General features: G+C 32.9%; 1 protein-coding gene across 1 annotated transcript in view; it reads left to right on the top strand.

Annotated features, from left to right (window-relative positions):
• The first annotated feature begins 301 nt into the window (after positions 1–301).
• Positions 302–27,765, top strand: part of LOC146995535 (neurobeachin-like) — a 261,679-nt gene continuing 234,215 nt past the window's right edge. Inside the window, exon 1 of the mRNA XM_085823139.1 lies at positions 302–749. Within this exon, the coding sequence (XP_085679265.1) occupies positions 573–749 (177 nt within the window). The 5' untranslated portion in view covers positions 302–572. The remainder of the gene's footprint in view (positions 750–27,765) is intronic.

The raw sequence follows: 27,765 nt of genomic DNA on the forward strand, positions 1-27,765 counted from the left end.
TAAACAAAATTGCATTAATTTAAAAGCTGAATGGGTGCAAAAAGCAGATGGTAGATTATGCTTCTTTCATTTTTTCATGACGAAAAACTAGTCGCTTTTACCAATTTATTTTTTAAAATATACCGTACTTATAAAATTCATCGAGTTCATGCTATAACTAATCAATATATATGACAAGAAATAAAAAATTCGAGCAATACAGTAAGAAATGTGATTTTTAACCAGACAACTCATTGATTCCGGAAGTAAAAGGTGGCGCTGTTGGTCAGAAACACAAATGTAATTCAGTTTCGCAGTTTACTTGGTGTGAACCGGTGGAGTAGATCACTCATGATTTGTATGTTTTTCAGGGAAAACGAAATCCTGAGCTATTTATTGCAGTTTTGAATTATATGATGATATAATGTTTCCGTTGTTTTAAATGAATGGAATTTGAACAAGTTAACCACTAAAGGATTAACTTTTAACGAAAATGACGAACATGGTTGTTTGCAAGCGTACGGTTTACTGCATTGTGGATTCGTAAATATCGATAATTCCATAATTTATCTCCGTAAAGTAATTCCTTTGCGATGTCGGCTAAGATTGCAATGGAGAAAATTGATGAGACTAATGTAACTGAGGCTAAAAGGCCCGAAGATGTAATTAAAATGCCTCTAAACGATAACCTGAAGTTTGCTGTTCTCATAGGTTTAGTAGAGGTGGGGCAAGTGTCAAACAAGGAAGTTGTGAATACAGTTCTTCACCTGGTATGTACTAATATTAATTTATTTTATTCATTCTAAACTTATACTTACTGCACTACAAATAAATAGCAATGATTTAATCAGTAAGAAAAATCTGTGATGCTAATCAGATGTTTTGATGGCGCTAATGTTTACATTTTTGGAAGCGGAAGCGAACTACGGAGTGCATTTTATTTGTTTACATTGATATTTGTTTATGTTCAAATAAAATGAAAATTATCCTTAGAGAATGAATAGTATTAATTTATGTTAGCGTAGTTTAAAAATTATATGCGGATGAAACTAGGTCAGTAATTATTTGCTCTTTCTTATACGGGTTGCTTTACTTATGCGAATTAAAATTAATTAACCGAAATGTTTAAATTTAATAATTCAGATTTAGTCAAGTTAATATATTTGTAAATTATGCAGGAGTTAAGTTATTTTCAACATATCTACCTTAATATTTTAAAATGTGCATTTATATGTGGAATCAAAGCAGATTTTTCAGTTGTGGTTATGATGTTAGCTAATAATTAAAGTGATGAAAATACATGTGAATGAAACAGATCGAAGTTTTTAAGCCATCTATTGTCCTAAACTGAAAATTTTATTGTTTTATTAAGTTCTTAAATATGTTAAATTGATATCATTCCAAAGTTATAAAAATAAGTTTACAAATATTTTCATGTTCATTTATGTATTTTGACTAAAGTAGTTTAGTTCGTTTTGCAATTGGTAGTAATATTTATTTATTTTATTACAAGATTCTAAAAGTAAATGTTGGTTTTTGCCACATTAATATGCATCTAAGTTTCTAAAATATTATTAATTTCTAATATTTAAAAATTTTTCCTTGAATTGGATTTCAATTTAAATAAGTATTTAATGAATATGCTATTTTGGCAATAATAATGTCCTCAAAGACATATTTTCACAAATTTGATAGGCTGTTTAAATCAATGCTAGATGCCCTTTATTTATCCTTTAAGCTTAAGAGACTTCGAGCATTTCAGAAAAAGTAGGAAGATTATTATTTCATATTTTAGAAAGTGAAATTACAGAAAAAAATTTTAGATCATTGTTACATGTTTCTTTACACTTATATTATGCCTGATATGTTTATTTTTGAAGTGAAATTAATAATATTTTGGTACTTTTGATGGTGTTTGCAGCTATTTTTACTTATTCTTATCTCCCATGACATTTTTCATTGAAACTGCCGTAATTTATATTTAATATTCATGCAGATTTCAAGCTTAGTTATGAAATGTGTAAACTGAATTTTGGTTTCATATGTATCATTAATTTATGAATTAAAAAAATAAATGCCTTTTGTTAGCTTTTTAAACTTATATTTTTTTGCAGTATGTATTTTGCTATAACTAGTGCACCTGTATAGGTGGGTAGTACATTGCAAGATTTAATTCTCTAAAGTTGGCCCTATATATTCATGTCCATGAATCTTTGGTACTTACATATGATGCAACTATCTAGTAGAAGTCACCAAGTTTTCAGAATGTGCCAAACTTTGTCAACTATGCCCATAACCATTCAGAACTATGTGCTTAACCATTTCAGACCTTCGGGCAACCATGCTCAGTCTTTCAGTTAAGAAACATAACCATTTTGTCGTGTGCCTTCTTTTTGTTGTATTCCTGATTCCATTGATTTTTATTGACAAAATGCGATATTTTTTGCATTAAAATCGGTTTTAAAATATATATACGTGGGGAACTCAGGGAAGCAACGTCATAACCTCTATATTTACGAACCATTTAAGTGGTTACTTGCGATATCCTGAACTTTTGGGCTTTAGGTACACTTAACTCAAGTTTTATGCATCGGTCTCTACCTGCAAATGCGGTGACGCCCTGCTCTATAAGTGTATTATTATCTGTATATACTGCTATAAATACTTGTTTATGTATTTTACACCCTTGTTATTAATTTGATAGACAAATTTTATGTCTTACCTGGCCTGTAATGATCTGCTAATAGAACAGTGAATAGATGTGTTCAGTAGGTAGCGTTGTTTGCCTGAGTTCATGCAATTCTCTGATTTTTTTGTGTAGTTTAAATCAAAGTATGATTGCTTTTCATACATTGATAATGTTTTTGAAATCATGATAAACATTGATAGTTAGGGAATCTTTTAGAAAAAAAAGTCACAAAAGTCATCAATTTGCATTCAGCAAGTAATTTTTACCTTTTCATTTGCAAAAAATTGCCAAGTTGTTCTGAGGTGGTTGTGTTAATGCATTAAGTTCTAAATATTTGGTTAGAGTAGACTTTAAGGTACCCCTTGTGTTATGGCAAAGTTGTTTCATTTATCGCCAAGTTGTTGTTTCATTTATGGTAGCGTAAGTAGTTGAATGTTATGGAAACCATATTGTGACATAATCGGGTGCATGATTCTGTGAAATTTTGAATCATGGGATGTTTTGTAAGCGATTTTGTGGTGTGTGTTGGTTTCATTGTTTAGACGGTAGAATGGCTGAATGTAGTAATATTAATTTGAAGTTTCTGTACGATTTAGAGCGAAAAGGGAAAAGAGCATTAATTCACTGGTGTGTAAATGAAGGTTTACTTAATAGCCATTATAAGTGTCCTGTATGTAGGAAGGATATGCGCCTAGTCAAACGTAAAAACCGTTTAGATGGATTTGAATGGGTTTGATAGCAAGAGAGGTTCAGATGGTCACTATGTAAAGCGTTCGATTATACAGGGTACCTGGTTTGAAAAAAGTCATTTGAGTATGATTGATATTTTGATGGGTGTATGAAGCGAACTCAGAAATCATCAAGATGGAATATAACAATCATAAGAATATATTAATAATCATAAGACGGTATCGCATTGGAAAAGTTTTTTGTAGAGATGTATGCATGGTCTTCGGAAGGGTGAAAAGATTGGGGGTGTGGGAATTGTTGTTGAAATAGATGAAAGTAAATTTATAAGTGGAATATAGTAGTATATAGTAGTTATATTTATAAGTGGAAGTATAATAGAGGTAAACATGTGGTGGGAAAGTGGGTGTTTGGTGGAATAGACGAGGAATGGGAAGTTTTTTTTTTTTTTTTTTTGAAGTGGATGAGGATAGAAGGAAAGAAACTTTATTGGATATAATCGAACAAAATATTTTGCCAGGTACAACTATTATATCTGACTGTTGGAAGTCCTATAATTGTCTTTCTGATCATGGGTTCGTTCACCTATCTGTAAATCATGCACTCACGTTTAAAAATAAAAAAACGGCAGCTCATATAAATAATATTGAAGTGTGTAGTGTGGTGAAGAGAAATTTTCAAAAAAAGTGTCATCGATAGTCGGGAATTACGCAGGATATCTTTGACTCTTATTTTTGTGAATTTATGTGGCGACATCGATATACGGATTCAAGTTCAGATAATTTAGGAAGTTTTTGGATGCTGTTAAGGAATTTTGTGTGCCACAGACTAAAGATGAAGGAACTTTTAAATAGGGATATTTGCTTTTTATAGTGCTTAAATGTATAGCATGTTTTTCCTTTTTGATGTTATTGTTTGGTTTAAAATGTAGTTTATTGAGATTATGTATTTTTTGTTTGCCTGTATTGTAGAATTGGGTGCTCCTTTGACTTTTTAAGTGAAAATATGTTGATGTGCACATGGACAAAGTGAATGGAGTGCACAATGCAAGTTTGTGAAATTCTGGGATTTTTTTTTAAAGTGAAAATAGGTCGACGTGTACATACATAAAGTGTGCAATGCTATTTTTGTCCAATTCGAGGATTTTTTTTAAGTGAAAATAGGTCGATGTGTACATGGATACCAAGTTTGGTCAGTTGTTTTGTTTTGTCTTGTTATTTTGACTTTGTGTTGCGGTGATTTTTGTGCCAAAAATTGCCACTTCGCAAGCCAAAATAGCGAGTCAAAGAATTGCGCAAACTCGGTATCCCTGTACCGCCAAGTTTCGCCAAGGGGTACCCTAAACTATATTTTTACCATCTCTGTTTCTTCGTTATGTGTGACACACAGAATTCCTTAAAAGCATCCAAAAACTATTTAAAATTATATAGACTAGAATCTGTACACTGCCATTGCCACATTTACCAAAGTAAAAATCTGAAACATCCTCCGTACTGCTGGACTGTCAGTAGCATTTCTTTTGAAAATCATTTTTTACTACATCCCACATACCTTCCATAGTGTTATGAGCTCCGGTTTCCAAATCCTTAAATCTTACTGCCTAATTCACCGAGAGGTGAACAAAGCCATTTAAATCTTCATTTACACACCAATCAATCAATGTTTTTTTTCCCCATTTGTTCCAAAGTGTACAGAAACTTTCATGTTAGTTGTACTACCAGCAGACATTTTATGGTGTAAAGTATAAACTAAGCAACATACTTCCTAACCAACGTCCAATGCATAACTAAGTCTTTAAAAATATTTTCTCAACAGTTGAAATTACTGCAATCACGCATTACAATCAGTCACGTCATAATAGGGTTTCCATAACATTCAATGTAAGATTACCATAAATGAAACAGCAACTTGGCGATAAATGAAACAACAACTTGGCGATAATTCAAGAGGTACCCTAAAATATAGACTAACTTAAAAATGATATATATTTGATAAAATTTCACTTGTTGAAACTGAAAAGGGAGGAAGTACATTGATAAATGTAAGGACAGTGGTGTATAAAAGTATCATTTGAGATTGAATGGTGAGAGAGGGTTTATGTTGTGGAGAAGTGGAAGGGTGACGATCATATGTTAATAATTTATTATCATTATCTTTTCGATCAATTATATCCAACACATGAGCTGCCTTATAATATTTTGTGTTCCCATATGCGTTCAAATTACCGACGATTCGAACTAGAGATGTGCGTGTTGTGTACCCAATGGCTGCCCAAACCATCACACCATGTGCAGAGCCCCTATGCCGATATCAAATGGAAGCAGGCGACGTGCATTCTACTCGGACACTCCAGACATGTATACGACCATCAGAACCGAGACTTGTTTAAAAAGGCGTCATTGTGCCACTCCTGTACCCAGCTTTGTCATCTGATGCACCAGGGTCGCCATCTCTCTTTATGCTGCATTGTCAAGGGAAGCCGAAGTAATGGTCACCCTGGTAATAGTCCACGCTGCTGCAAATGTCGACGCACCTCATGAGCTGATACAGAGTTTGCTGGCAACATGCCCTTCCCAATTTCATTTTCCACTTTGTATACAATTATCTATTTTTATTTAAAATATCAAAAAATTGCACAATACACTGGCATAGCATGTGTTAAGCATTATATCTATTATGTTAGTTATAAAATATTTACTTTTTTCTAGTTAGATTTCATGCCAGCATTTATGTTTGGCGCTAAGTGGGGAGGCACTTAAGTACCAAGAAAGGCTTATAAGGGAGATACTAGTTGTAATTTCTTGAAATGCTGTTCAAAGCATTAGTAAAAATCACTCAAGAATATAAAAACAATTTCTCTTCTCAGTGCAGTTTTGTAACATAATTAATTATAAGCTCATGATTATTCAGGTATCATAATTTGTTCTTTCTGTCCCATTAATCTGTGACTAATGCCTGTTAATATCCCTGATTAATTCCTTATTTCTTCTTCCCACTAATGGAACAAGCAGGGGCTGCAAGAATATTTTGTGATTTTCCTTGTATGTAATGTAAATACAAATAAGGTTTTTTAAATAATCTTTCATAAAAGTATTCTTCGCTATAGGCAAATATCTCTAATATTGCTGTGATGTAATGAGATGATACAATTCAACCTGTGCCTTGATTCATTATCATTGCATTGTACTCAGAGATTTGATAAATCTGTATTGTAGCTATGTATAGTCTGAAAATAGATAGATCTGTAATATTTCATTCTATCATTTGAAAGTATCTTTTTTATAGATCTTGGCTGTAATGGATGGATAATTGTTTATTGCACCTGACAGTAAAATCCTGCTTTCATAAAGAAATTATTGCTAGCATTTCATATCACTACAATTTACGAAGTCAGACTGAATTCATTGCAGTTAGAAAATTGCTCTTGATTGCCTTATTTGAGATTTTATTTCTAACACAGGACTAACAGTTTTGTATATTTCATTTAAATTATCAAATTATTCCTATATCTAAAAACTGAAGTTTACTTGTTTTGATTCATGATGGTGGTGAGAATTCTGTTTTAAAAAAATGGATAAAAATTATTAAATTTGAATTGGTTAGATCAGGATTTAGCTGCAGGTTACCTGAAAGAATCTGGTATTGTTGAATGGCTAAATGACCATTTCTGTGTTAAGAGTTTCATAGATATGCTTATTAATGAGCATTTGCTACTTTTGGATAATTTATTTTATTTTGTTAATATTTTATCCATTCATTGTTTATTTACGTAATGAACAATGCAACATTATTTATCAATGATGATGATGCAAGATTTTAAAAACCCTTCAGCGTGCACTTGAAAAAAATATGATGTATTCAAATAGAGATATCACAGTTTAATAGTATTAAAATTGTAAAACACTTTGGCTAATCTTTGGAATATTGTAACAGGTAGTTTGGCGACATTTTGGTAAGGTGATAAAGTTACTAGCTAAGACTTTAGCAGTGTACATGGATAAAGTCAAGAGTGTGCACAATGCCATTTTTGTGCAATTCTGGGATGTTTTTTTTAAGTGAAAATAGGCTGACGTGTACATGGATACCGTGTATGTGCAATTCTTAAAAATGCGGCAAGCAGTGGGCAATTCTGCACTTTCTCCCAATTTCGCACCTAATCTTCGTCATGATTAAGCACTTTTGTTCCATAAAAGTTCTAGCTTAAGCTTAATTCGGCTAGCAGATTGTTGGAAAAAAAATGTTGAGGGAGGGGGGGGAACCTTTACTTCGTGAAAACAAAACTAGCAGGTTGCTGTAGCAGGGTTGGTCGCCAAATTTTCGCCAAAAAATTAAGTTACCATAATCCAAAGATTAACCAACATTTTCTCTCTCTTTTTCCTTTTCTCCTGCACAAGTGTTTTACTATATGCATAATATTATGTTACAATAACTGTTACGTATTAGAATGTTACTTCTAAGAAATTAAAAGATTATAAAATACTGATCTGAAGTTAATCTCGAATTTATAACAGTTAAAGTAAAATACTTTTTTTCTTTTCCAAATAATGCAAAACTGACACAGGCTTGCCATTTTTAATGATCTGAAATTATTTTCCGGTCATGCACATTGATAGTTGCTTATCATTGACATTCATAGTCTATAGCCATGTTTTCAGGAAATTCATGTTTATGTTTTTGAATAGTTTTTTTTTTTTTTTTTTTTCCCCGATAGATGATGATCTTGAAAGCATAACTATTTCTTGACTGTTAGCAGATGAGAATGGTAAAATGATGAACTGTGATTACAAGTTCATTTATAGAACCTTATTTGGTGTCATATATAGAGTATTTGCTATTTTTATGTGAAACTGGTAGTTTTTTTAAAATGATACTTTTGTAAAGTTTATACTATGAGAAACAAAAAATTTAAGATAGAAATAATGCATCAATATCACATCAGTCTGGATATTGGTCTCAAATAATTTTAGTACTGTGTGGAATCTTCCATTAATTTAGAAGAAATAAAATATCATAACTTATTTTAAAGTCACTGTTATTTAACCATTTTTAAAATTTCTTATTTTATAAAACATAAGAAAGTAAAATTATATATGTGGGACTTACAGAGCTATTTCTATAAACAGTTCATATGAAATATTGTGTAATGTAATTATATTGTTATATTTTTTACATTCTTAGAGAGAATTTTTTTTATATAAAAATATAAATGAGATTAAAAACATACCATTGACGATGTAAAAGTACTTCTTTTTGTTAAAACAAGTGTTCAATAATTTTGCATATTTTTTTTTTTCTTTTGTAAGTGAATAAAATTAAGCAAACAGAAATGCTTGGTAAATATCTTTGGCTATGAAACAGTTCAGAATATTTCTGACTCTTATAGTGAAGAAATGGCAATAGCATTCTGTTAAATTTTTGTCAATTTTTTTTTGTTTTCCTCTTGTATCAGAAAATGTCTCCAAACTAGTGAGCCTCCTATGCATGACTGCATTGTCAAATGGGGGTGTTTAAGCTCCATAATGATTTGGAGACTATGCGCAGAGAAAAGAAAAAGAAACCATTTAAAAAAGTTACGTGATGGGGTTTCAAGCAGAAGGAGAAAGTGTGATCCCACCATTTTGAAAAATGAATTGGGGTTGGGATGGGAAGAAAAGCCATGACTGCATTTTAAATTCTAAATAGATTAAAAAGCCTAACAGTCTGATATTGCTTGTAGCAATAAATTTTGCCAGCAGTGTCTGTTTTGATTTCAACTGTGATGAGCTGTATTTAAACTGTGTGTGAAATTATTGATGTCATCCATTTGAGTCATTATCAAGATTGAAGCAAATAGATGAGACATTCATCTGACAAATCACATTCCAGGAGAACAAGCTTAAAATCACATTTTTCTTTAAAAATAAACGCCCACCAGCGGCCGAGTGGTAAAGTCGCTGAACACTGGTAGTTCGGTCCGAGGTTCGAATCCTGCGAACGGGCTGGCTGCATGGGCGTTTTCGTGGTTTTCCCCATGTGTAACGTGTATACGAGCCAGTTTCCCTTAGAAAGTCCTCCACGAAAGGCATCCCTCCCCTTAGGCAGATAGACCTCGTGTGCTTTGCCATAATTAAATACACCAACATCTTTAAAAATAAAGGCCCTTTTTAGGGCCATACAAATGATTTAATAAAGTGTTATATAATTGCTATCATTTATTCCGCTTGATATGCAGACTTATTTAATAAAAAGCTACCAGATGATATAATAGTGCAGTGCTCCGCAACCGGTGTGCCGCGGCACACTGGTGTGCCATGAGTAGGATATAGGTGTGCCGCAATCAAATACATGTATTTGACATTTTGCAATTTTTTATCATGTATTTAATACACAATGACAATTTTTTTTCCTTAATAATGTCTATTTTAAATGTTTTTATATATTTCACTGTTGTGTGGTTGTGTGTGTGATTGTAAGTGTGTCAGCATTTGAATTTTTTTGGCACTTCCTTGGTAACTCGGAACTCAAAAACATATAACTTTTTTGAAGCGCAGGTATCACATTGATAATTATTATGATTGCATATAAATAAATATGTTATGGTTTTATAATTGTATATTTTTCAAATTAAAAACAAAAATTTATTGTAAATTTTGTGTATAAATCAATACATATATACATTAGCTTTTGGTGTGCCACGAAATTCCAGAAAGATTTTTTGTGCATCGCAGGTGAGAAAAGGTTGCGGAGCATTGTAATAGTGCATCCTTCGACATAACAGTTTTACGGCATGCAGGATGCTAATTATATTATTATATTACGAGATTACGATGCATGGCAGGCACCAGAACCTGTGCAATCAGTGTGGCAGTACCAAGTGGCAAAAAACATAGTGCCAGCCCTGTTACAATACAATATACATGGCTGATATTATTTTACATGAAATTTTCTGCATGTTAAACAGCTGAAATAGGGCACTTTCTGGGTTTGAAGCCATGAAGAAAAGTAACATTTGATGTAATTTTCAAAGAAAATATAATTTATTTTTAATTCTGCTAAAGATACAACAGCTGTTGCTAGTCATTATGATGATACTGCATCCGTGATACACATATATAGAGGTTTCAATACATGTCTGAAAGATAATTTGTCTAAGGTATTTTTCTTGTCCTGACAGATTTATCAGCAAGATTTGATTAAAAACAGTTGAGTGGATTGTACATTATGCCATTAACATAATATTAAAATTTTTTGAAATGGCAGAAAATTTTTGTTAGAGAAATTTTAGCACTTATAGGTACTTTTCTATTCATTTGAAAAGAAATAAACTTTGAGGATAACAAGAATTTGTAAGGCCAACATTTACATTCTTACAGCCAGTAGATATTGTTCAGCGGAATGATGGCTATATGTAAAACATACAAATCTATGTGTATTAAAACATGTCTGTGGCAGCATGCATTAGTTAGTTGTTGTCACTTGTATAATTAAAAATATGCTAAACATCTGGTATTTCTACCTTATATTGAAACCACTATGTGGATAATCAGAAAGTACCAAAACATCTTATAAATTGAAATCAGTTCTGCTTTGGTCAGGAATTTTGTAGTCGAAAAAGATCTGATATGGAAACTAACGACTTCCTTGTATGGTCTAATAAATTATACACATTTTGTACTGCACTTCATTTAAACTTATTTCGTCTAATTGCTCTAACTTAATTAATCGACCTCTCAAGGCAAGCTGGAAATGACATCAAAAATTGCAAATTTTGAAATTAAATATTCCAGTCAATTTTTTGTACTAAGGGAGTCAAACTTCTAATTTTATTTTTTCATAATGTGTATAAACTTTTCCAAATATAAGAATCGGGATCTAAAAGCCAGATTTTATTTGTCAAAAATTAAAATTTTTTAAAAATTTCACTTTACCAAAACATGAATATTTTCATCATTTAAAACACTTTTCGAATTGGAAGTATGTGCCTAAGACCAATGATTGTGAGAATAACAGCTGGGTAAGGACTTTTAAAGCCAGGCAAGAATGTGGGTGTGTGTATATATCCTGAAAGTTTGTAAAGTTATCTCTCCTGAAAGTTTGTAACCAATTTCAGCAATTCAGGAGAGATAAAGTACATCTAGAGATGGAAAATCACATAGTAATGCATGGTCAGAAATGCTTTCCTGTTGCAGTAGTAAGAACACAAAACACAAGAAAGGAAGAACACGAATAGGGTGAGAAAACATGTTTATTATGCTTAGTGCAGCAGAAACCAAGAAATAAGAACAAGAACAGACAACTATCATCATCAAAGAAGGTGTTTGACATTACACCCTGGACAGTGATGCAGTAAAGTTTGGTTTATTTGATGACGGCAAAGCACTCAAGGGCTGTCTGACTAAGGGAAGAGAAACTTTCATGTATTGGGTTGGCAACCAAGTAATTGCGGATTTCACTGGTGGATGGCTTCAGTTGAATTTTTAGGGTTGCAGACGTAGTACAAATGTAAAACTCATTTTGTTATTTGATAGTTGGCAATTCAGCTGTCAATCAGTAAAGAAAGTTTTTTGATCGGTTGCGTAGTTTTCGTTTGGCGTTCGTTGAAAAATGGATAATCAAAAGGAACATTTTCGTCATATTTTGCTTTTTTATTTCCGCAAACGGAAAAACGCATCGCAAGCTCATAAAAAGTTATGTGCTTTTTGTGGTGACGAAGCCTTAAAAGAACGGCAGTGTCAAAATTGGTTTGCCAAATTTCGTCCTGGTGATTTTTCACTCAAGATGAAAAACACTCTGCTCGTCCAGCTGAAGTTGATGACGACCTAATCAAAGCAATAATCGATTCGGATCGTCACAGTACAACACGTGAGATTGCAGAGAAGCTTCATGTATCACATACATGCATTGAAAATCACTTAAAAACAACTTGGCTATGTTCAAAAACTCGATAATTGGGTTCCTCACGAACTGAAAGAAACGCATTTAACGCCACGCATTAACAGCTGCGATTTGCTAAAGAAACGTAATGAAAATTATCCATTTTTAAAACGACTGATAACTGGCGATGAAAAATGGGTTGTTTACAACAGTATCAAGCGGAAAAGATCGGGGAGCAGGCCAGGTGAACCAACTCAAACAACATCAAAAGCTGATATTCATCAAAAGAAGGTTTTGTTATCAGTTTGGTGGGATTACAAAGGAATTGTCTACTTTGAACTCTTACCACCCAACCGAACGATCAATTCTGATGTCTACATTGAACAACTAACGAAATTAAACAATGCAGTTGAAGAAAAGCGGCTCGAATTGACAAATCGAAAAGGTGTTGTATTCCATCATGACAATACAAGGTGTAACAGCTTTAAATAATATTAAAATCTTGTAGTTTAAACAATTTAAATAGATGAACATTAAGGTATTTGTGTATGGAAATATTTGAAACCAGACTCGAGTGCCACGTGCGACTCTCGCACGAAGAATGTAATTTATTTTTAAATGTTAGAATATGTTTTCTCTTCTTGTTTGTATGTCGCCATTTTGAGTGCTAAATAAAGTTTTTCTGTGTTCCATCATTGGAGTTGCTTCATATTGCCAAAGAAGCATCACAAAGGCCACACACATTTTTGGTCACTCGGCAAAAATTATTGGAGCTTTGTTGGGATGTTTTGCCACATACACCATATAGTCCTGACCTTGCACCATCTGATTACTTTTTGTTTCGATCTTTATGAACTCCTTGAATGGTAAAAATTTCAATAATGATGATGATGTCTAATCGTACTTGATTCAGTTTTTTGCTAATAAAAACCAGAAGTTTTATGAACGTGGGACTATGATGCTGTCTGAAAGATGGCAAAAGGTCATTGATCAAAATGGGCAATACATTTGTTCTCCTAGACTCGAACTTCGGACTGAACAACAAGCGATCAACGACTTTACGCTCTGCCACTGTTGAGCCGATTTATACTAAGGAGGTTGTGCTAATACCTTGCTGTACCCTTGCATTATTTCCCGTTGAATAGCGAAAGAAAAATAAGCAAATGAAATCCTCTTTTAAATTTAAAACATAAGTAATCAAATGAGAGTATGTTTAGGCAAAATTTAAAGAAAATTAAAGAACTTTTTTAAAAGCACTCGTCAAAACATAATCTTCCTCGGCGTGACTCGAAAGAATGTTAAGAGAATAATAATAATAATTCAAAACGCCAAGAAAAAGTTGGGGAAAACAATCAGTCAGAATTATGAAACAAAAGGAAGAAAAATAAAAATAAGTAAATAAATAAAAGTAGTAACTTAGAATACCAAAGGGATGCATCATTGTTCATTTCTTACAGTTTCTTCCGATTTTTTTTATCTTCTACTGAGCTGGGGGAAAAAAACCCATCCCTGTTGCAAGCTAAGGTTGAATTTTACTAGTTAAAATTCGAATTGGGTAGTATTTGCTCTCACGTGTACTTAGTCAGCAAATTTAAGGAGTTCTGCATGCAGATTACGATGTGAAATTATTTTCACTTTGTAAATCTGTATGGTATTTCTGTGTCTATATGATGCATCGCATTGTATCGTATTTTCGCGTGCAATTTTTTTTTCTTTCTCACTCTGTCTCTTATTTTTATAGTCTGTCTCTTATTTTTATATTTTTAGTTCCATGAAAAAATTGTCTTTGATTTTCTAAAAAAAATGCGCAATTTTTTTTGATGAATTTTTTCCATGAAAAAATGCCAACCCAATAGGATCTTCTAAGAAAAATTGGCTATGATGTGAAATTATTTTCACTTTGTAAATCTGTATGGTATTTCTGTGTCTATATCATGCATCGCATTGTATTGTATTTTCGCGTGCAATTTTTTTTCTTTCTCACTCTGTCTCTTATTTTTATAGTCTGTCTCTTATTTTTATATTTTTAGTTCCATGAAAAAATTGTCTTTGATTTTCTAAAAAAAATCCGCAATTACTTAGTTGCCAACCCAATAGGATCTTCTAAGAAAAGTTGGCTACGATGTGAAATTATTTTCACTTTGTAAATCTGTATGGTATTTCTGTGTCTATATGATGCATCGCATTGTATCGTATTTTCGCGTGCAATTTTTTTTTGTTTCTCACTCTGTTTCTTATTTTTATTTGAGGATTGTTTGCATAATCGAAGTGGGGAAAAAATGCGTTGATTTTTTCCGAAGGTGTATCAGTATTATTGATCTTTAAAAGTTACTTTGATTAACAATAAGGGCTGTCTGAAAAGTTTCTGGCCTCAATATGTAGATGGCAACCCAAATCAACCGAAGTGTGTGGGGGGAGGACTTGTTTGGGCATCACTTGATAACTACCAATCAAAATTTCAGTTATTTTGAACGCGAATTTTTTGTTTGACAATTACTTTTGTGAGGTGATGTGGCCATTTTCGCAAAAATGGAAAAAACCGAATATCGTGCTGCACGTTTTTGAAAGGTAATACGCTTACTCAGATTAAAGAGGTGTTGTGCACAGTGTATGGGGACTCTGCACCATCATTTACTACTGTGAAATTTTGGGCAGCTGAATTTAAACGTGGCCGTAGTGCTTGGATAACGATGAATGTTCAGGACGGCCCAAAACTGCAACCACTGACGAAAACATCGCTAAAATCCAACAAATGGTGCTGACGACCATCGAATCAATGTTAGGGATATCAGAGGCTATTAGCATGTTCAAAGAACGTGTTTGCCGCATAATGAACCAAGAGTTAGATATGCCAAGATGGCTGCACGTTGGGTGCCGCATTTGCTCACTTTGGACCGAAAACGTGTCCGAATGAACATTTACAACGTTCTGTTGGCGCAATAAATCGGAGTTTTTTCCGGCTATTAATCACTGTAGATGAAACCTAGATTCATCATTACAACCCAGAAACAAAAACACAGTGAAAACAGTGGATTGCAAAGGGAGAATTGACTCCAAAAATAGCAAAAAATTGGTCCTTCTGCTGGAAAAGTGATGGCAACAGTTTTCTAAGACAGATTGTCTGAATAGATTATCTTGAAAAGGGAAAACCATTACGGGACCATACTGTGCAACGTTACTTGACAAGCTGAAGGCTGAAATTGAGGAAAAACGGTCACATTTGCAAAAGAAAAATTGTTTCGCCAAGACAATGTTCCATCTTACACCTCAGCGGTTGCAAGGGCGAAAATCCATGAATCTACTTGGATTACCCGCCCTCTTCGCCAGACCCGGCACCAAGTGATTTTTTTTTTTTTTTTTTGGTTCCCTAAGCTAAAAAAAGCATTTGGAGGACAACGATTTTCGTCAAAGGACACTTTACAGAGAAAGATCCCACATATTATTTGGGGAGGTTAAAAGGATGGGAGCATCGCTGGAAGAAATGCATAGACTTACAAGGAGACTATATCGAAAAATAAAAGTAATTTTGGAGAAAAAAAATATCTTTTTTCTTTGTTAGGTCAAAAACTTTTCAGACAGCCTACGTAGAATCAGGACTATAACAGATTTAATAATTTTAAAATCTAACGTACATATTCCGTACATTTAGATAATTTTTTTCATTGTAAGAATAGCTCATTTTTGCTAGGTGTCATTGCTCTGGGAATAGAAAATTGAATTGACGATTGATTACTGGTGTATATAAGATTGAAATAGAAACTATTAAATGTATTAATGAAGTCTGTTGTTTACTACAATCACTCATCTTGTCCAATACCCCGGACTCATGGTTGTCATTTTTGGCAACTTGCCAGGCTAAATCATAATTAGAACCATCCATAGCTGTAATCCCAGTTTTCTTAGTAATCTTTTCCGTTGTTTTTTTGGTGTAATCAACTTCTATGCCTCTATGATCCATCACATATATTCACATATTATTCACATATATCCATTCACATATATTCACGAACATTTCTGTTGCATTTTACACCTAGCCATCAAGTTATTTTTATCTCCATCCTTCAATTCCATTTTTAGAGGTCTCTTAATTAAGGCTTAATATGATTTTTCTCTATTTCGGTGACCTTCCTGATGAGTTATTTTCATTTTCAATAAAAATATTTTGTTGTGATTAGGATACGAAAAATACGCATTGGAAAAAAAATACGTATGGAAAATGATGTGTTATTCATGCCATTAGCATTGTTGTGATATTTGTTATATTTGAATCAAAACAAAATAATAATTAACGCTAAAAAAACGAGCATTTCTGGGCCGTTTCAGTGGCGAGGTCTCCGATGTTAATCATTATGCCATTGCAACACCTTCTTTAACAAAGCCTTTTTATCTTAAATCCAGAAGTTAACTGACGTCATCAACTGTTAAATATAGAATTTTATTCCAGACTTCCCCCCGATTTTAATCGCACACAAAATTCAAAATAAGAAAGGTTTAATTGCTTATATCTTTTCATGTTGAATTGAATTTTGTCTTTTTTCTTTTTTATTAGTCCAAAGGGGCGCTAGCCCAGAAGGGTTGTTAGTCTCGAAACGGCATTTCTCGTCGAGTCAAATCACTACAAGTGTTGAATCACTTTTCAGATTGTTGCCAGTATCGCTTTGTATTATATTTAAAGAAATTAAATAATGAAAAATCTGCATGAATATATGTATTTTTCTCGCAGTAGGAAAATCAATAGTACCTAGAGTCATCAAATTTTGAATAACGTAGTCCTCCACCCGAAAATGGGCACCTGGAAGCCCGAATTTTGAATTTGTTTTATTATCTATTTCATATTGTTACGAATTTGGCATTTAAATAATTAAAGTTAGTTGAATTGTAAATTAAACGGCTTTATTTCCCGCGCAGTGCAACGCGGGACGAATATTAAAAGAAAGCTAAGCCGGAAAATTGAAAATACAAGAGCGCGTGCATGTAACATTTAATAAATATCTCTTTTTGATTTCGAGAAAGTTCCAGAAAGTTCTCGCGCGCAATTTAAAAATCTTATAAAAAAGAAGAAAACCTCTCAATTCAGTTAGTTATTTTAGTCAGCTTGTTGTTGTTTTAAGCGTTTGTTTAGAAAACTGCTCTTGTTGATTGTAACGAGTTCGCGGATTAGCTTTCTTTAGCTGTTTTGAATTAACTTCTGTTGAACGTTTGAGTAGTTAAGGTAACTACTGTGAGATATTGTAATACTGAAAGAATATCTGAGGAAATTTTTGTTGTAATAGTAATAAATTTTGTTCATTTTTTTCATCGACTTGTGCTTTCAATTCAAACTAACCCGCACGCACGCAACAATATTTAGTAAAACTTTAACAAACTTTAAGTTAGAAACTCAATTATTTCAAAGCAGGCAGTGGCAACTCTGTACAGAATAAAATACTTTTAGCGAGATTGTCTATTGCAAACTCTTAAAGATATGCTGTTTTAAAATGTTTTAGCTCAAAGGTGTGTTAGCCCAAATGCTGTCGAAACGTGCGTGTAAATGAGGGGGGGCGGGAAGCTCCTCTGGCCGTAATATAAAATCTGAATTTTTTGTTAGTTTCATATACTTCTAAAGTGCTGTGTCCCTTTATATAACATCTGAATCAAAAACGGAGCGACCAGCGCTAGATTTCAACTCCTGTTAGTGACATGATTAATCTAGTAGAAAGACATTTGTTATAAGTCTTTTTATTAGATCTACTTCTTTCCACTTGACTTTTTTTTTTAATAATAAAGCGCTTTCGGGTTAAAATAGGGTTTAACTTTCTTATAGGTATGCTTTGTGTTTTCCAGGGCTTTGATCCTGACACCCTTCCCCAGTTGCAGTGGATGAAATTTTTGCTTCACATAAAATATAAAGATTTGTATTCACTTTTTCTTACTGCACAAATAAAGAATAATCCTCTAATTGTGTATCTGTAACCGTTAGCTTTTAGAAATTGTATTGGGGTTGTTTTGCCCTCTTCGCAATTTGTATGCCTCTCATATAGCTGCAAAGAATCGGATTGAAAAAGCATTCACTGAGAGTTGGGAAGTTTTCTGTTCCGACTTCGAGTCCCATTTTACAAACAAGTAATCGAACGGGAATCTGAAATTCCTGTTTGAAGAAGTGCTCTTCTGTATGGTAATTTCGGGTATTCAGGCTTGTTTTATTAATTTTTAATTTAAAAGGAAATTGCGACCTTTTCGTAAATCGATATCGTATAATTTGTTGGTGTTTTACTTCTGTATCCCTAATATCTGATGCCTCGAATTCTGTTAGACAAAATAAGCCTAATATGCATTTTATGTTTCTGTATTTCGAAATTAGGTATTAAATACGTCTAGGAATTGAAAAGCGGTGAAGCCAATTAGTTTCTTTCGTTTTTGAGACTTTCCATTTTTTAATAATCTTTTTCCCTTCTCTCTGAACAGTGGAAATCAGTTAATTTTATTGCACACTTTCTCTTCTTAAACAAAAATTTTATTTGTAGTTTTTATGAACTGGGTTAGAAATGTATATGCCTAGAAGCAAAATATAGTAGGCATGTATATTATGTGGTTCGATGCGAGCTAGGCATTCAAACGGACACCATTTTTAATAGTTTGCATGTACATTGTAATAGACTAACTTAAAAGTTTAGTTTTAATTTTAATGAAAGAAGCGTAAGTCGTGGTTTTAATTACCAGTTCTGAATCATCTACGCATAAAAGGCGTCTTTAAATGCTCAAATTATGTATCTGAATACATTAAAATTTTTCATTGTCCTTTAAATTTTTTAAACATTTATGAGCAATTCCTCATTTACTTTTTATTAGTTGAAAGGCTGTCTGAAGAGGAGCTTGGCAAAAGCTTTTCCATAAGTTAGTTAAATTTGAAAAAGTGGATTACCACCCCCCCGTAGACCCGCCGGTTTCCAAATTTCGGTACGTTTCCAACATCTCAGTGCTTATGTAAGGTATATCTATGATTTTGGATTCACATACACATATGTATAAAGACCCAAACTTCGACTGAGACTGGAATCCAGAATCTCATCCCAGCATCCTTTTATTTAGACTGTGATACCAGTAACCAGTCTCTCATACTAGCTTCTTGAATTTACTATCGATAACTCCTTTGCAATTCCTCCTGTTTGAATTGAGTCTTCCCCCCCCCCTTCCGTCCATAAAGCTCTAGGAATTTCGGTTCCCTTATTCCTATGAAAGTTGTCCACTTATCTTGTAGTCCATATAGAAGACGATTTTCCACGTAAAAAGTTAAGTAATGATCCCCCTTCCCAAAATGAAATGAATTTCCTTTATATTGTTTCTGGCTGATAGTTTTCGTGAGCGTTGCCTTAAATGCAGAGTTTTCGTATATAAGGAAAAAAATGCAGATGTTTTGTAAAATTAATTCCAGTGTTAAGAGAGACTATGATTCTTACAACCTTACATAACAAATTAAATAATACAAATAAAATAATAGAAGCTTGAAAGTTAGAGCAAGGGATTTATTTGATCAGAGAATATTCAGAATATTGAAAAAGATTAAATCCATTCTGCATTCGATCCGTTTAGGAATAGGATTCAAATAATTCAAGAATCGGTTCGCTGCTAAGCAAGTGATGATTAGTTTTTAAGTAAGAATAAATTACCTGAATAAATATTATAATTTTTTTACATGACTGATTTGTCGATGTGAGGGGGTGGTGTAATTGGGAAGCGATTGTGCCAACCTATTGAATCTCACCTCTGGGTGTGTGGTGAAAATGCGAAGAACACGATGTGTTAATGGAATTTCCCACCATTATCCAAAAAGTTACTTGATTTTTATCCTGAAGTACCTTCATCCCAGTAAAAACATTACTAAGGTGTCACAACCTTTCTCTAAGTAAATAATTCTTCATCAGTTTTTGTAGACATTCATTGAAAAATCCCCGATTGACATAATCTCAGACACAGTAAACGACCCAGGTCAATTCCAAACGTCTGGTAGTCCTACTTAAACGAATAACTTATTCCAGTCATCTTTCTTACCACGAGAGTCAAAATTGACAAGTAGTTTCGAGTACTGATGATTTCAGTTTGAGAAATGGTCATCACCAGGTTAGTTTACGAGGTCGCTTGCAGTCATAATACCAAATATCAGACCCGAACATCTCGTGGAATATATGCTTCATTCATAAGAGTTTTTTTAATGGCTTATAATGGAACAAGAATGATATATATTAAACTTCGGAGCTTAAAAATGAAATGTAAATTCTTCTGTGTCATAATGCTTGTGTAGTTTAAACTTTGAAGCATAAGGTAACAGGTATTTCGGATTTGATAACGCATTTTCCTTCTGCAGTGTTTTAATTGAATACGGTTTGGCTTAACAGAGTGAACTTTGAATTCCGTTTGTAAGCTTTTTTACTGTTATATCACTAAGTCTCTTTGTTATGAAATCATGAAACACAGGTAGGTTTCATCACGTTTTCAGTTGTTTAACATTTTGTAATGCATTTCAGAGGTCGTAGAAGTAAAGTATTTTTCATAATTAGCGACAACTCCCAGTTAGATCATAGTTAATCTGTATTAATTCGAGAAATATAACAGTTTTAGTTTTTAAAGATATTTGCTACTTCGATTAAGGTATCTGCCTACGTTAAAAACACGATTTCGGCGAAAAAATTCGATTTTTTTTAATTGCGCAATTTGAAAGGTCAGTTTTGTAGGATTCCGAAAATGGTTCATTTTTACGTTTGTGATAATTAGAAGAGAAGATATAGCCAATTAACTGCACTGGAAGTGGAAGCAGAAAGACCGGAAGTGCCACTTAAAAGGCTCAACTTAAAGGTAAACAATGTTGTTATCTGTTTTTTTTTTTTTTTTTTTTTTTTTTTTTTTTTTTACCTGTTTGTGTGTAAAATTGTGCTAAAACATTTCATTTTAATTCTGGATACTTTTTTTTTTTGTTTCCGGTAATAATTATTTGCCTTAATTTTTTGAACTAGGACTGGCAACAGTGCGGTTTTTTGAACTGGGTCTGGCAACATTGCGATTAGGTATAAAGACTATGTTGCTGGGTGCATATATAGCAGTTTTAATTTTTAATTCAGGGTATCTTGGATTACTTCCTGTGTTTGAACATTTAGGCATATCAATTGAACAAGAAATGATTAAAAATTACTTTGGAATTGATAACGAAAGAATAAAGAACTCGAAATGTCATTCGTCCCTCATTTCGAAAATAGCCAGAAAAAAATTAAAATCAAATAGGAAATCAAAATTACTTAAGTATAAAGATATGGAAGGTGTGATGTACAAATGTGGAGAATTTTAAGTGTGGAAATACAACAGAACAGTTTTTCTGTTAATGTGAAATCTTTAAATGCGTTTTCTCTAAAACTAATTTTTCCAGTGTTTTTACATACAAGAAATGTAATTACTCAAAATGTTCTAAAGGTATCTCTATAAAGGTATCTCTATTTCACTAAAGTATTTTCTATAATATTTACTAGGTTTTAAGCTAAAATCTAAGTTATATTTATTAATTTGATTGTTTTATAAGTATTTCTATATAAAACGATAAGAAATATTTTACAAAAAACTGTGCTATTTCATGTAATTACACATATTTTAGTAAATTTCAGAAATATCATAAACATTTTAGTTCATAACACAGATGAATGTTGTAGTAGTATACAGTATAAATAAAATTGAAATATAAGTGGGAAAAAATATACGAAATTTAACGTAAGTGTTAAATTCTCCTAAAAATGTGCATAAAATTGCACCTAAACATTTACCTATTTTCATGATTTGATATCATATTTTGACTAAATAAATATATATTTCATCAGAATTCTATGTTTTTTAAAAAAAGTGTTCCGAACGTAGGCAGATAGATACCTTAAGATAATTTTTTTGGCAAGTGAGGCAGTGTCTATAAAATGGCCGTTTGTTTATTAGCAGGTGTATTTTAATGCATATTCGCTTGTTTATTTTAGAAACTAGATGTAACAACCATATATTGTATGACACGGCAAGAACTTTTAAATAAGTTGCAATCAGAATATAATTGAAAGTTGATGAACTTTGAAAGAAAATGTTGTTGTATGCTTACAATGGAATGTTGATTGAAAGCACACAGAACCGAAAAATTTATTGTACCAGAAGAAACACTTTACATTTCTGAAACTTTCCACAAAAATATTCTTACAGTTCGTCTCATCACAGAATACGATCAGTAGTTACACTTCAAATTACTGAGAACGTTAAACACAATTCAATGCAAAGCGCATCTAAAAGGCGAAGCTCTCACGCATATCTCAGTACTTGGAATTCAGCTCTGAATTAACAACTGAGAGCAGATGCTGTCTCCGATCCTATATAGTTTTCATCCGGCCGCCGAAAAATTCCATTTCTGGAAATTATTGGAAGGTATATACGGTTTAAAGTTACATATAAGGGCCGGATACGGTATAGTTATACATAGGGATCAATTACAGTTATTCAGTTACAGTACCAATTAAAGTTATAAAGTGACTGGACAAAAATGTCGCCAGTTGGCGAATTTTGACTATTTCTTGCCAAATTTGGCGACAAAAATGAGTTGCCATAGCCAGCTTGGCGGTATCTCACCAATTTAGCGAGATAATCATTTGCTCAATTTTAAATAGACTTGCCTGTGTAATGTTATTTTTCTGGCAGAGCTTCCTCTCTTTCAAACATTTCATATTACATTATCATTATTATTATTAAAAAAAATTACAGTTTCACTGATAATTTCACTAAAGTTATTTACATCTATACAAAATTCGTAACAATATTGTTGCGAACTGCGGGTTCATAAAAGTCTCCTTAACCCTTATCTAGAATAGATTTCGGGAATATGTGTCAAAATGTTTTACTCTTTCACTACGTAGAGCGTATTTTCAAACAAGTATCGGTGTATATTAACAAAACAGTGAATTACATTGTATTTTCTTTTCGGGCATCACGGAATAGAAACACCAATTTCTCCAACCCGAGGTCAGTTCGGGCATTCCTAGTTTAGCGCGATTGGTTGCCCGATTTGGATTCGGGTGTCAGTGGTATAAGGGGTTAATAACTACGCCAGGAGAAACTGACACTTTATTGCTATAAATCACAGTTTGTACGACAAGGCAGATTCTTATAATTAGCTTAAAGAAAGCAACAGGGGGAAATTTTCCTCTGCATGTGAAAAACAGATCACCCGTGTCATTGATAGAGAAAAATAATAGGTCATTCGTATCATTCATGGACCAAATTCTAATGCAAAATTCTCTAAGCTCAGTTACAACCATAAAACTCTCAGCGACTGACGACTGAAAAGCAGCCTTATTTATACAATTGTATTTATAGCATTTCTAGAAGCTTCGAGAAAAATCGCTGCTACGGCTTCAAAAATATTTTTTTTCGTGAACTTCCAAAAAGTCATCAGGCTAACGACGAAATGCCAAACATTGCCAAGTTGGCGCTAAAGATTGTTGTCAAAGTCAGTCAGAAAAATATTTGCCCGTTTCGTAGGTTCTGATTGTTCTTATCCTTACAATTCAGACTTGATTGATTCATAATTAAAGATCTACAACATAATTCATTAAATAGAAGAGCATAATAGTGTTAGTTAACAGATAGATTAAGTGGCTATGCAATCGATTAAATAGCAGTATACCATTAGTTTACAACATAAAATAGACAAAATAAGCTTATACTGTAAAAATAATACTATACAATGCAGTAAAAAAATTTAAAAATGAAAAATAAGAACAAATATGCAAATACTTGAGTAATTTGCAGCAATATATTGCAAAAGTAGCTGGCTGTCATGAAATGGATTTGATGAACAAAGAACCTAAGTCATTATTCTTTAGGTCTGAATTCAGGTGTATATCAGGGATTTCCACCTCTTTTCTTGCACTTGTATTTTCCCCTATCATGTACAGCATGCATAATACAAATAATTGCACATAAATAACTGCACGTAATAAGATAATAATTAGAATATGAACAGAAGGTTTGGAAAATTTGGGAAAAAAAATGTTTATTACTTTTATGGTTTATTTTTTGTATTATTATTATTTTAAATTTTACGAATATAAACAAGTTCTTAGAGGAAAATCATACATTCTAGTTGCACAAAAGTTCGATTTTTGCTAATGGGATGACAGCACTTTTTGTATTAAAACAATTTTTCAAATATTTGACATAAAAATGCTTAAGTTTTAAATCACCTTTTCAGAAATGTTAAACTTGCTTCTTGCTTTCCGTAGTAAATTATTCACTTAGATAAAGTTTGTTCCCTCAAAAGGAAAAGTTATAATGTTGGTGGTTCCGTGACTACTTTTGTTTTGGGATATTTTTTCGGATGACTTTTAAATTCCAAAACTTGAGCATACCCATGTGTTTTGAGTAAAATTCAGTCTTAAACATTATCCTTCAATGCAATCAAATCTAGATCAGTATCAAGATCAGATAAATCTCAGCCGAACCGCTTTATGAGCAGTGCCGACACATTTAAGTTTTTAGTGTCATGGAACACAAAATATTCTTTAAAATTTTTCAAATAGCGTATATGTAACAATGTATCTTCTGAGAAAATACAATCCTTTTCAAGAACGGGCAATCGCAATAAGACTAAAGTTTATTTTCGATTTACTATCGGTATGTCAATTTTAGAACGAAAACGGAAGATAATCATTTTAGCTTTAATGAGACTGATATTTTTCCCTTGCGGTTTGTTTTGTGTGGCGTTGAACAACGTATATATATATATATATCAGCCGAGTAGAGTATAAATTTTGTGAAGTTTACTAATTTCGTCGCCCCAAGGTTATCAATTTTACGTAAAAATTCTATCTTTTTATTAAAAATGTCTATAAAGCATTGCAAATTGTTTCCCTTGGATAGTCAGCGTATTTCCATGTGAAGAAGCAAATTATTGTAACTGTTATTATTGTGGTCACACAGTTGAGCAAAAAGACTGTATTCTTTGAGGTATTTTTAAAAAGGCTTCGATATTTTCTATATCCGTGCTGCACATGTCGTACTGCTCCTGGTAAATGCTTTCAAAACAATGAAATATGTCTTTTCCTCTTGTGTACGTTTCGAGAGGCTTTGCGCGAAAACATTGTTTATTCTCATCTATTTAATAAACAATTAATTATCAATTAAGTTAATATATTTCTTGTAATCAGTGAGATTTCGATTATACCGATCACTTGCTGTGCATTCCTCGGCTATGGATTCCTGATCGATTCCTTGATCATTATTGACTCCGTTTACAATTTCATCGACCCAAAGGAAGTCAGTACCAACCCGTAGTAAGAAAGCAGGGGTGTTTGACTGTTAGTTAATTGCCTTTGAAGACCGGAATGAATGAACCGAATGCGTGCACATATACTCTAAAAGCAAAATTTAGTTTCACGAAACCAGGTTTTAATTTTATTAAAAAAATGCAGGTAATGTTAATAACAGCATGAAACGATCACTAATTAACTATACTAATTTGATAATTCTATTGAAAATGCAGCTAGTTATTTTTCGGATATGCTAATACCCTTGATGGTAGTAGTTGCTAATACCCTTGATGAAATATCAACCGCGCCATTTGGAGAATCAAAAAATAAGACGCTTGAACTGTGCAAGTATCACGAATATAATTTGCAAAAATTTGACCGAAAGCATTGTAACGAAGATTTATCTTTGTTTCTTATTTTTCGTAATTAGAAAAAGGAAGCGTACTAAAATTAAATCCTGATATTTTCCTGCAGAAACTTAGGAATTGTTAGTATCTTTATTTGTAGAGACGAGAGAGATTAATATGAGGGCGATATTATTTCCAGGTAACTTATGTCTTTACATTTTGTATATGCATACAACTCATAGTATTGGGGGCAACACTTCTAGCGGGACAACTTCCAACCTAAGGCTACTGCCAAATGGAATTGAATGCCATCCCGCCAGCGACGAACTACGATGTAACAAGGCCACAGCCAAGGCGCAGACACGACAGCACCAGTACGGTTAAAGCTCCTCTAGATAATGTACGGTCCCGCAAGTGATTAGTATATACCCCCGTGGTTGAGACTGCCTAAGTACAGATCCTAGCCAGTATTTCCCAGGAATTCTCCGGAGTCAACCTCCCGGGGGGGGAAGTCGGGAGGCACTATTTTGTGAAGAAAATATCGCATGGAAAATTTAGTTAGCGAGAAACAAAAATTCGTGTAAAAATTTAATTATGTGATTGACTTTTTGAAAAAATGTGTTTATGTATAACAGAATCATCATTTATAGTGCATTTAATTGTGTTAAATTGCTATTTAAGATGTCTGAAAATTAATGCCGAATTAAATTAAATTGTGTCTTCCTTTACCGGATGGCGAGAGGAGGCTTTTATATACTACTTGAGAAGAAAGTCTGAAACATTCTTGTTTTACACTAATAACATTTTGCGCATATGATGAAGATTCAGATTTTCTGTGGAAACGCGCCTAAACCTTGCCAAAAATATATTTCAATTACGCCGTTTCTCCTAATTTAATTTATTAAATAAGATTTATTGATGCAGGTATGTACTCCTTTAGGTTTGACTGACTGTTAAATATATGTTGCAGCGTTATCTTGTTTCTCCTGGGTGGGTTTCTGAGGTAGCCTTAGCGAAGGTAAAGTCGCAGACGCTAAATCAAAATATATTTAAAATTCTTTATAATTTTGTTTTCGGGTACTGATGTTTATCGATTATTTAAAATCTTTTAAATTTTCCTTCTAATTTCTGCTAGATTTGTTTCAAACTCTTGTAATGACTGTATCGCAGAATAATTTTAAGATGCATATTTTAAATTTTTATTTTGTCTAAATCCTGTTGCTATTTAAAATATATTTATGTTATTGCTTCATATTAGCTCTGTTTTTCAGCAGATGAGAAGAATATAGGGCAAATGCAGCCGCTATTAAAAATTCCTAGAAATGAATCATCGTCTTACCTAGGTGTAAAATTTCAAGTTGATCAGTCTGCGTTGATTGAGAACACACATTCAGGCGAATCTTCATTTTCATGAAACACCGTTTATACGTTTTTAATTAATGCATTGTTTCATCTCTGTCCTGATTCATGCTTATTCGTATTAACAGTAAAATGTTTCACGAAAATGATATAAGCCTCGCCAAGTGTTTTGATTATTATTTCTACTTACGTTCGAACCCAGGCGAACGGGCTGACTAGGTGATTGGTTTTCTGCATTTGTAACATGAATATGAGCTAGTTTCTCCGAACACGTTCTCCACAAAGGCATCCGTTCTCTTAGACAGTTAGCCCTCGTATGCTTTGCCGTATTCAGTTAATCGAACCTAACTGGATGTACTTCATTTTGTTGTTGGCTTATTCATTTTGGAAACTGTTTTCAAAGCAGGGCTTCACGTCATTTAGGTTGAAAATCCTTAAAAATTTAGTGTCTGCAGATGAATTTACATTCGCTTCGTAAAACGGATTTTACCAGATGTTTAAATCTTGGAAATAGGAATACAAGTCCATTCGCTGAATATTCTCATTTTCCAATAAC

Source organism: Stegodyphus dumicola, chromosome 9 (genome assembly GCF_044657685.1).
Source record: "Stegodyphus dumicola isolate Sdum_Otavi_A_Nest chromosome 9, ASM4465768v1".
NCBI lineage: Eukaryota > Metazoa > Arthropoda > Arachnida > Araneae > Eresidae > Stegodyphus > Stegodyphus dumicola.